The following is a 12,269-nucleotide window of genomic DNA, read 5'->3' on the forward strand; positions in this document are numbered from 1 at the left end:
AGGCATCCTCAAAAGCTTGTGAAACAAAACAAAACATGCATGAGAGTCTGCAAATGGGTAGAACATCTTCCAAGTATGGAACACCCATGAAAGGTAGCTGGCAAAACAAAAAACAATGGAAGCAGTGAAGAGCACAAAGCATAAAGCATGAAACTATCAAATAAGAAAGGAAAAATGGAGAAGAATGAAGACAAGTGCTTTAGTTCCAGTTTCTCTTTTAAAAGAGCTGTCAGGCCCAATGAACTCAACTTTTGTGACTACAACACATCAGTGCTATGAATGTGGCATCAGGTTATGGCATTGAACATTGACAGCAAATATAAGATAAAAGGCCTAACAGTTTAATGCATGCAATGAATGCACAGTGATAGCAATTAGCAATGTGCTGGACCTAACCACTAGCACAGAGAGAGCTGTCAATGCAGGAATTTTGTAAAAATTTGTTTTGAACTTTAAAACAGAATTGTACATACAGTAAATTTACAGTGCATAATGAAGACAAATGCAGCTTTGCTTCCCAGAAATTATTTGTTAAAATCAGGACTGGTATGTTATTTCTGAGTTGGTGTTTTATTCTACACTTCTTAAAAAGGTAAATTAATACCTTCCCTTTTCTGGGTGTAGATTGATCCTCAAATTAGTATTGCATTCAATATTTAAAAGTTTGTAAAACAATATATTATAAAAAATCTCAATAAAATATAGGCTAAATTACAATGTGGTGCTTGATGCATTTTCATTTAAATTAAAAGAAGTTAAATCCTTATACAAAAGTAAACTGTCAGGGCACCAAATCCAAAAACAAAATAGTAACCTAACTAGTTACTGGAATATGTGTACTGAAAGAATACATTGCGTGCATATTCAGTAATTAATACTACTTTTTCTTGTACAGCAATACAAATCCTATTCAAATGGATGTCTGTAAAAGAGGACTATCATAAGAATCATGTAACCACCAGGAAATGCTGTATTAATATTTCAATAAATTTAAGAAAGGTTGGCATAACCACTCTGGTAATGTGTTTTTAGAACAAAATTTTGATAACTCTAGGAAAAAGGGTCTAATTACTTATTGTAAATTGCACAGAATACTGATTTTCCTTCTCCAAACTACTGATTTACAATACCTTGGACCCAAAGTATATGTAATTAATTAATTTTATAGTTAAGCCACAAATTATATGTACACATACCAGAGGAAAACCAAATTCTTTATACTGATTAATTTCCTTTGAAAAAAAATGCAGGTAAATGACACAGGAAATTTTAGGAATCCTTTTTTAACTCTTTTAAGGGAATAGTAAATCCTTAGATATTTGGATTTGTAAAACAGAAAAGCAATATTAGGTCAGAGCTTCATGTTTCTGAGTGACAATAAAAATGTTCTTTCCATGCTGGAAGCCATTTTAAATGGATGAGTGCTCATGTTTTGAAATTCTGAAAAAGGGACAAGAAATAGCTGCAGTTGTTCTCAGCTTGGTACTGGGTAGTCCTACTCAGCCTAACACCATATACAAATGGGGAGGCAGATGTACACCATAACCCTGCCCAGACTGCATCTAACTTGAGGTTCTAAAGTCTATAAAACTACTGTGAAGTAATTTTACAATACTTCAGGAGTTTAGACTACTCATTTACTCAAAACAGATTTGACACAGAAATTCTTATCCTTTTAGGCTTTTTGAGTACAAGAAATATAATAAAACATAATATCAATTATAGAGCATGAGAACTTTGAACACACAGTCATCAGAATAATATTCAAAAACTATTTGTACAATGTCGACAATTTCCATTTTTAAATGGATATGGGTTGTTTTATTCTTCAGGGCTTGCCTCAGAAGTATGCACAGATCTGACTAGCCACATCCTAAATTGTGGCTCTCCCTTCAAAGTGTTTTTTACTGTGTCTTTCATGGAATCAGACTCTCACATGGAATGGCACCAGTTTATCACCTCATGTATCACTAACAATATTGAGGTTTTGGTAATGACAGCTTCATTTGCCTTAACTGATACTTGCATTATTTGGAAAGACAAGATTTAACATATATTAAGTTTTGGTAAAGCATTACCTAACCAGATGGAAAACAATCAATTCCCCTTTTTGCTAGAATTTACAGCTTGGCACACCTAAGTCAGTATATATAGTATAGTACTTTATTGACTCTTCTCTGAACAGAAGAACATGGAAAAATAAGGAAAGAGAGGTGCCTTGCATGCAAGCATTTACAAGTGTCTACCTAAAGAACATCAGTTTTTGGGGTTTTTTGGAACTGACCAGATGAAAATTTATTTGAAAGTTGAAAATTTAAAAAAACCCTAAGTAATGATGACCACATCTACTTGATTCAAACAAAATAATAAACCAGCTAATAATGGATTAAACTGGGAATTACATAAGTAACAACATTCATGTCAGCTTACAAAAAACAGATTCTGTTGTACTATTTTTTTCATATTACAAATTTGCTTAACATCAGTCATACATTTAAAAAGGGGAGGGAATGAGTATCTGCAGTCTGACTTCCTGCCTAGCAACATCCATACTACTCCTAGGTTGAAATCCTATCTTCATGTTTAAAAAAAAAAAAAGTTCCACTTTTTTTTTTTTAATGGACAAATATGGAGAATTCTTGTAAGCTAGGATAACTTGCATGGGTGGTTGATTACCTGGAAAGTGAAATCCATGTGTTGTATTTGCATTTGCTGGTTTGCACTTTCTAGACAATGAGAGCTAAAATCCTAAGATATCTTGTAAGATCTAATATTCCTACATTACCAAATTTCCACTCCACAGATGCTGAAATAAATACAAACCAATCATGGTGTGCACTTTTGTAGGATTGTCATGACTCTTCTCCTGAACCTTCTAACACTTTAGACATCAAAACAGTGTGTTATACTAGTTTCAGTTATGCAAGTGTCAAAAGCAGAGAAAAAAAACATATTCTCCACTCCACTCTTTTTTCTGTTTATACTTCCAAATATTCCATTGTCTTTCTCAAATCTGAAATCACGATGCATTCTCATATTCAGCAGATGAGTCATATAAACCCTTATATTTTACAGATTCATGGTTTTCAGGTAGAAATCAGAGAACTGTTAAGGTTAGAAAAGATCTCTAAGGTCATCATGTCCAACCATTACCTCTTCATCTTATACATATATCTACTGACATGCAGCCATTATGGAGCATATTTTAATTTACTTACACTGTGTTTATTAAACCACTTTATCCCAGATATTGGACAGATGCAAATTAGGAGGGGGTGAGGTAGGATGAAAGTCCTGCTGAGAGTTTTTTACATGTCCACTAGACATCACACAATGTGAGAACAAAGAAACAACAACAAAAACAAACAAACAAAGAAAAAACCCCACCAAAATCTCCAAGAAGAACAACAGAAGAAAAGGCATTTCTACTACTTTTGTCTGCAAAGACAGGAAACCTGGAATTCTTTGATGAAGAGACAATTTGGATCCAATTTCATTTTATGTCAGTTTCTTAATGACTTTCAAACTTCTGAATTTCTCATAGAGAAACACGCTGCAGTCTAAGTAAGATGCACCTCCAGACCAGTCAGGAGTTGGTTTCATTACTCACACAAGAATGAGGAGAGCTGGAAGGAGAATGTCCTGTTACATGTTTCTGCAAGGAGCAAATGATACTCTTGGTGGAGTCACACTGCCACGCCATAAGGGTTTTTGTCTCATTAAGTGCAGCAGTTCATTCTACCTAAGTACATTGCTTATATAATTGCAGTACAGCACAACAACAGTTGCCTCTCTCCTCGTATACCTGGTAAAATTTTACGTTTTGGCCTCTAAGCACTCATGGAAATACTTCACGAATACGATTTTAGCAGTCAAATGCTGCAAAAGCTTCTGGTAGAAGGTCTTGTGATGTGAAAATTACCACAAACCTTTTTCCTCAGAATTCAAAGGAGGGCAAATAAAACAAAATCAGGGCAAGAACACGGGGTCAGCATAAAAAATAAAAATAACTTAGGCTTCAGAAAGATTTAAGTCTCAGTGGTTACTGCTGCAATTATGGAATAGCTGGGTAGCATGTCAGACTAAACAATATTAATTTAATCAATTAATTAAACCTTTGCCTCTAAATTGTATGTTTAAATTTGTCAACTACACACATAAAAATAGAGATTACACTTCATTCACCTGTCTAGGTTGCTACTGTAGACTGATCATCACAATCATTCATCTCCTAAGGTAACAGCATAGTAAGTATAATTTCAGCTATCAGTCATGGTACCTGCTTTCTTCAGTCACTCATTCCTACTACTATTAGCTATTTCATTTATGCCAAAGGAAATCCCTGCTACACAGTAAAGTTTACTGCCAGACTGACATTTTGAATAACCTTCCTTATTTTTTTATTTTTTTTAAGTCTTTTTTTAAGTGACAACAAATTAACTCACCCTAAATCCATAAGGAAAAATATAGTTCCCCATACTGAACAAAGGGGTGGAGCTGAACAGACAAAAGGACAAACTTTAATAGTGAGAATCAAAACAAAGAAATAAGTTAAAGGCCTTTAAAAGGTACTTATTATTAAAATCCTTTCACAAAGAACTATCAGTCATTAGAGTGGTTATTTTTTTTTCTTCTATGATAAAATGTCTTTATAATTTAATTACAGATAAAAGCAACCCACATATTTTATCAACATATGTTGTCCTCCTGCATTCTACCATGAAAATATATGCTGCAATGAAAGACACCTATCAGTTTATACTTAGCTTCACAGAGTATGTAGTCTGTGAACAAATATGTCACATAACACATTTTAAAAGTCCTTACACATGCATAAACTATTCTTAGAAGTCATGCAGAGCTATTAAATCTATGTACATATGTACAGTAATGAAAAAATAAATATGTGGCAATGTTTAAAAGCTCACACTTTTGTCTTGCTTCTGAGAGTAAGCCCAGGCTGAAGTCCTGTCCCTAGTTTACCAGATTTAAATCAGCATGCGTCCCTCTTATCTCATTACTCATTCAGATTGGGAGATGTGGATCATTAAGCTGGGTACTAATTTGCTCCTAAACTGCACTCATTCATCATTAGTTGGCAGCAAGAGGTTGACCAAGTCAGTTGTGGAATACTTCCGTGACCCTCCCATAGATTGTATATTTTCTGCATGAGCTACTTAATAAATTCGCTAGAAGTTATTTTAGCAGTTTTAGTAGCCATTTTGTTAAGCAAGATGATCTCTGTGGCCAGGTTAGTCACAGAGGTATCTCTTGTCATATTCACAATTTATCTTCTGTACTCTGGATATATATATTTGCTATTACTTTCTGTTCTGTGCAAAAAGGGTATTTGTGTACTGTTCTTTATAAAAAGACATCTCTGATGGACTATTACGATAAACCACAACAGAATCTGCTATCGCACAGAATGATGTATCTTCACAGGGGCAACAGTGTCAGTAAGATCATTTTGCAGTAACTTGTGCCTTAGATTTTTTTTCACAATGAAGATATTCTCAGTAATCATTTGGTGGAAGAAGAACTACAAATGTCCATAGTATGAATCATCACCATCCTGTGTTGTGCTAGCTAAGCTTTAATAAATCTTAAAAAAATTGTAAGTACTTTTTTATAAATTCTATGGGTACGAAAGCATCACAACAGATTAGGAATTAAGCATATTTTCAAGACATAAACTGCCCAACATTCTAGTTAAGGAAATTTCCTTAATGAAAATTTTACAGAGACTATACATTGACCTCTAGGGGTTTTTCCATCTTATAAAAATTTATAAAAATATGACCATAATACAAGTTAGAGACAGGAGTAACACAAGAAATCACTAATTTTATCCATAAAGCAAAATTATTTTGGTAGAAGACATATCAGATGCTTATCACTTTAATATTGTTGTATTTCTTGTTTAATAAATAAAATAAACCATATATTTTGGGGGCTTTCCCCTATGGTATGAAATTAGAACTATTCACCCTAAGAAAGAAAAAGACACATGTTTAAGATGTATATTGAAATGTTGTAAGTCACTGAATTACCTGATTTATCAGATGGAAGCGAAACACTGTTTTTTCCAGGATCCAGAATAACTGCCAACCCTGCAGAGACTGATGGGAGGATGCTGGTACTGAGATCTATGCGAGTTAAACTCTCAGGTTCTCTTTTCAAGGTTTTTAGAGCACCTCCAATACAGCTATCTTCTGTCTTCTCCTTGTTCTGACTGTTCTGTGAACTCTGAACAATATGAACAATGCTCTGCTGGGCCAGGTCACAGTTCTGCAACACAAAACCAAAACCACAATAAATAATTAATTGTGACATAGTGGACAAAATCCCTCTATCTCCAATTTGTTATTTCTTAAATAGTCTCCAAAACATTTTGGGGAGAATTTCAGTGTGCAGTAATGGAGTTTAAAGCAAAGTGACAAGTGTAAATTGCTGGAATTAGGATTACTTGCATTGCCAAAAGGGTCACAACGCTTACAAGTGCTAAACATTTAACAAAGGAATAGTGGACCAGAGCCAACAGCTCTAAATAAGTCAGGTTTATTGGCACAGAGTAAAAAATCTCCAGTGGGAGCACTACTAAATCAAGCACTAAGAATATTCAACACTTAAGAGGCACTTGCACAGAAAATGCTGAAACACACTCTTCACATAGCAATTTAGGGTCAAACTTGATGATCACAGAGAGTTCATGAACAAGCTACTCCAAAATATTTTTATAATTAGGAACTGGAAAGATGATGCTGCTGATGAAGAGAGATACTATTTCTTCTCTGTAATGTAATTTTCAGTCTAAATCTGGTTTTAGATGTAGACTCAGTATGAGTTGCCCATTCTTTCCAAAAATTACATTTAACTGTCGACTTTACATTGAGAGAAAGCCTGTGGAAGATCTCACAACTGTTGTGGACTTTCATGATAAAACAAAAGAATCGCTAGCCATTTTAGCCCCAAATGAGAACAGTTTATGGTCTCTAATATACAGAAGCTTCTCCTCCTTTTCAGTCCTCACCAGAGATGATTCTTAGAGACAGTCTTTCCAGATCTTGTATCTTAGAAAACACCAGGGTAAATAAGGGTCTCATGAAAGGTCTATACATGATAAATCAGGATGTGTTTCCCAACTTCTTCAGCATTTTCACAATGCAGAACAGAAAAGCAAAATATTATGTCAGAATTAGAAATTACAGACATTTTAGAAGACGTAGTATTAATGAAGGTCTTTCAAGAAAAAATTATATTGATCTTTCCACAACACACCTTGCAAGAAAAATCATTCATTATTTGGTGATACCTTCTGGAGACCCACACCTCATTATCCAGTGTCATGAATGAACATAAACATCAGCCTACACAGAAAGTAGGTAGTCTGTAAAAAAACTAATTTTCTAACTCCCTGCAGCATCATTAGGTTGGCCATCTCTGCTGTGAAATGTCAAGACAGGCTGTTGAATGCATTTGGGAGAAGCAAAGAGAAGAAAGAGTTCTGAAGCATTTGTCTCTGTGTTTACACAATATTTTAAAAGTGTAATTGTAATTTGTATATGCAAATGTAATTGCAAAAGATTCCTTTACAGATATTTTAGTGCTCTTTGCACCCTCATTCTCCCACGCTCTCTTCTACCACTTCTACTCTGGTCTCTTTTCTGTTGAGTGATTTTCCTTCATTCTATTATATTATTTCTCAGTACTTCTCTCTCCACACTTTCCTTCTTATGCAATGCAATTTAAAGGACAAAAATCTGGCTTTTGTTTTGTTTTAACTGAATTTTTAATAACACACTCTCTCCTTAGTGAAGAAGTAATCAGCCAGCAGAGATTTGTCAGAGCAAGGACACTGCAGTCTTAATATTCAATCAAAGCAATTATTATATTTCAACCTTAGAACATTATGTTGACATTAAAGCTCTCCTTTTTTTTTTTTTTTTTTTTTTTGGTACAACTTTTTGTCCATTGCATTTTAACAAGATCCATTTAAGTAGCTCAATAACTTCATTCATTAACACAATATACAAAACATGTCTGTCACTATAAAACTTCTACCCACTAAGAATACTGTGCCACGTTAAATAATTTAATGATCTAAAAGAAATTAAAAATGAAATTAATAAAAAAATTAGTAACTAGGCAAATGAGGAGCTCAAAAGTGATTTGCTCAGTTACAGTGAGAGTTTAAAAAGAGAAAGAGGTATGTAGGTAAATCTTATAACCTTGGAAACCCCTAATAAACTGCCAGTCATACTCTGTTTTAATGATCACCTCCTCTGGCAGCTTTGCTTACTTAAACAGACCCTGTTCTGCCCTTCATTTTTTTCTCTATTTACTGTCCTTCTCAGTTTTTTTTTATTTTTTGAAGCTTGCATCAGTTCCTGGTTCATCTCACTCCCTGATGCTGTGCTACAACCGCACTGAGGGGATAGTGCATATGAGAGGATAAAAGGGATGGAAAGAACTAAAACAAAACACTGCCACAATTCCACCACAGAATTTTTCAATTGTTCTTGCTTGATCTTGGCTGCTGTACATGCTTATATGCCTGGGTATACTAAATGATCTTTTAAAGGGCTTTGTGGCTAGCTTGGAAACAGTGGAAGGGCTGACAAAAAAGAACTCCATCTTACCTAGTATTCTCTCTTCAGCAATATCAAGAACTATATATTTCAGAAAAAGATGCAAAATTTGCACTTTAGGCAATTCCAGAGATTGCCTCAGCTGGTTGGAGCTTGGTGCCAATAATGCCAAGGTTGTGGGTTTGATCCCTGCATGGGCCATTCACTTCAGAGCTGGACTCAATGATCCTTGTGGGTCTCCTCCAACCCAGAATATTCTGTGATTCTGTATATGACCATAGCAACAGCGTTTTTTTGGTATTTCCCTTAAACAATTTTTAAAAGGATGGCAGAACATGTTGTATTTTAGCTTTCTTCCATATCCTTCTCTAAAACAAAAACAAACTTTGACAGATTGAACATCACTACTGATGATGACAGTGTAGATAATAGTCTCAAGAAAGCTTAATTAGCAGATCTCAGGATAACTTTCAAAGAGAGCAGGTAGGAGAAATAAACAACATCCTTTGATTTTTACCCTGTGTAGATTTAATATGGAAGTCACTGAACAATAACAAACATGGAATCCCAAAGCATCAGTTTTGTAATGTTTTTCTGAGTACATTTGAATTTAATTTGGCTTGTATTTAAAGAAGGAAAATAATCCTCTACCTTTGCAAGAAAAGTGATAAAATGCTACAATATGAAAATAAAAAGGAGTTGTGATCATGTGTTAATTGTGGAGAGATATGGATGGGAATATAGGCAAGCATTTCCCAGAATATGGGTGATTAATGCTTTATAGCAGATTACATTTCATGGACAATAGATGGGCAAAGTCTGCAGCTTTTTCTTTGAGAAAAGAGGAAGAATTCTAACTATTTCTGTGAGAGTTTAGGTTATGCCTTAGGTGACTATTGTAAGGTACAATTGTTTATGTCAATGTCACTTTTGTTTCCTTTGTGTATTTGTTTTATGCCTCAGGAAACATTCTTTTGAGTTTATCTATTATTAATGAATCTAGAGATATTGTCTTGTCTTATCTGTTGATTCAAATTAATGCCTGTGTGCTGTATTCCAATGGGAAATACTGCAAGTGTACAAAAAGTAGATTGTGAAGTATCTTCTTTCACTAGAGCAAAGGGAGCTGAGAAGATCCAAAAATTATGAAACTCAGTAATAAGGACTGGTTCTTTAGAGAAAATGGGTTTTATCCAACTTGGGAGAATGAATTAGTAGCAGAGAAAATGAACATTAAAACTTTCTCCATTCAAGCCTTTTACCTAAGTTTTTCTTACTTTCTGAATTCTCAAGCTGACCTCACAAGGCTGAATCAGTACATCCTGAATGAACGGCACAACTTTGGCTATCTAGAAGGCCTAGCTGGGAAGACTGAAATGAATTATGACAAGGGAAAAGATGACAGTGTTTGTTACTCCGAAATCCTCTTGTTACACTCTGGGGAGACCTCACTGCATCTCTAAGGAGACTTATGGAAAAAAAAAAAAAAAGAAGGAGGAACTCTTTGCACGGGCAGATAATGAAAAGGGAATGGGGAACACTTTTAGACAAGATTAGAAGTCAGGAAGAAATTCTTCACTGAAAGGGTGGTGAAGCATTAGAACAGGCTGCCAAGAGAAGCTGTGGGTACCCTCTCCCTGGAAGTGTCCAAGGCCAGGCTGCCTTAGGCCACCTGATCTAGTAGGTGGCATCCCTGCCCACAGTGAGGGGGTGGGAATTAAATAACCTTTATTGACCCTTCCAACCCAAACCACTATGGGATTCTGACAGATTTCTGTTTGATACTTTCTTCACAAAATATTTTGATGGTAATATGAATACTTTTCTCAATCTAACAAATGTAAAACCCACTAGAGAAGTCATATTTTCTGAAGTGCAATGGACATTATTTTTAAATGTTTTATTTGAAGAAACATTAGAGCAGAAAATAGTTTGCATCTGAAGCTCTATATGTGAATATAAAAATCTTGTGGTGTTTTGTCTTGAGAAGGAATTAGAGTAATTTCACGACCATAAGGCGCACCAGACTATAAGGTGCACCTCCGGGAATCGGCAAATTTCGCAACTTTGTAGATCATATAAGGCACACTGGACTATAAGGTGCACTTTTTTTTTGCCACAAAGATCTGTGCCGCGTGCAACAAAGTGACTAATTAGTAACGGAATCCCGCAATCATGGAGTTTACTGGCAGGTGCTCAATTTGCAAACATTTGTCACAGGTTGGCATAGCCTTTAAACACAGCCCCAAGCGCCCTCCCCATGCGCGGGGCCCGGCACTCCCGCCCGCCCCCGGCGCCAGCTGGTGAGGCGGGGCTAGGGGTTGCCGTGGCTCGCAGCTTCTGAGGCAGCCCACTCCCTCCCTCCCCGCGCCACCCCAGCACTCCAGCAGCCCTGTGCAGCTCTGGGAGCCCCGCGCTGCCCCAGCACTCTGGGTGCCCAGTGCAGCGCCGGCAGCCTCAGGCTACTCCAGCGCTCTGGGAGCCGTGAACCGTTCTGGGAGGCCCACAACCCCCGGGCTTTTCCCCCGCGGTGCAGCTGCCCCGATGCCGGCGGCTTTCCCCCAGCTGCTCGGTCTGTGTTGCCGCCGCTTTCCTGCAGCCGCCCGGGCTGTGCCGCTGCTGCTCCGATGCCACTGCCGGCCGGGGTCTGCTCAGGGCTGTTGTGGGCTCGCACTTCTCGTTCGCTCCATGCCTGGGCCGGGGCCACCCGGCTTCTCGTTTTCCCCGTGCCTGGACCGGGGCTGGCGGCAGCTCCCTCCCTCCTCGCACGGCTCCTGCTGGCTGTGGCTGCCCTCTCCTGCCTCCCCTCGCGACTCGGCGCTCCCGTGGCACCATCCCCCCATTGCGGCTCACACTTCCGGTTTGGCAAATTTTGCAACTTTGTCCATAATATAAGGTGCACTGGACTATAAGGTGCACTTCCAGGTTCGGGGGAAAATTTTAGTCAAAAGGGTGCACTTTATAGTCGTGAAATTACTGTAGATAAATTTCCATTTCCTGCTAACCATGAGTTGGAAGTTTTAAGGTGATGAGGTATTTTCTTATTGCATATCAACCACAAAGAGAAATTCTTCACACTCCAATACCTATGATTCAGTTTGAAATTCCAACTTTTATGTTACCTATAGATTCACACCTTTACCCATTATCCCCTGGAGCCTATCATGGATACAGTAACAGTGCAATTGTCTAATTGCTCCCTATTTAGATAAGGCAGATAATATACTGTCTGATGCCATTCCCTAAGAGATTCACATATGGTCAATGCTCAATAAAAGGTATTTTCTAGGAATGATCAACAAAACTCAAAATGCTGACTTTTGTGTCTTGTTTTGTTTTTTTTTCCTTAAAAATAGCCCAACACATCTCTTCAAACCAATAGGACCCATGTAAAAGTGTAGATGACACACTGATTTTATTGGGAAAATATTTTTACAAGGATAATCTAGAGAGACATTAAAGATGACCTTCTAAACATACAAATAAGTATATTAAGTTCTCAGAAGAGAGAGGAAAAAAAAAAAGCTCAGCAAGCCTTTCTCAACTGTTGCTGTAACCCTTTCACAAGGACAGAGTCCAGGTCTCAAAAGCTGTAGAAATAGAAAGGAAATCAATTGGAAGAGAAATACTGTTTCATCCCCTGATCACAGTGAATGCAAAAAAGCAAGAAGAAGAAAG

The 12,269-nt window shown here is 36.9% G+C and overlaps 1 protein-coding gene across 2 annotated transcripts in view; it reads right to left on the minus strand.

Annotated features, from left to right (window-relative positions):
• Positions 1-12,269, minus strand: part of PRKN (parkin RBR E3 ubiquitin protein ligase) — a 702,734-nt gene that overhangs the window by 472,053 nt on the left and 218,412 nt on the right. For both annotated transcript variants that reach the window (XM_033056630.1, XM_033056631.2), the window contains exon 3: positions 6,054-6,291. In XM_033056630.1, the coding sequence (XP_032912521.1) occupies positions 6,054-6,291 (238 nt within the window). The remainder of the gene's footprint in view (positions 1-6,053; positions 6,292-12,269) is intronic.

This window comes from Catharus ustulatus, chromosome 3 (assembly GCF_009819885.2).
Source record: "Catharus ustulatus isolate bCatUst1 chromosome 3, bCatUst1.pri.v2, whole genome shotgun sequence".
Lineage (NCBI taxonomy): Eukaryota > Metazoa > Chordata > Aves > Passeriformes > Turdidae > Catharus > Catharus ustulatus.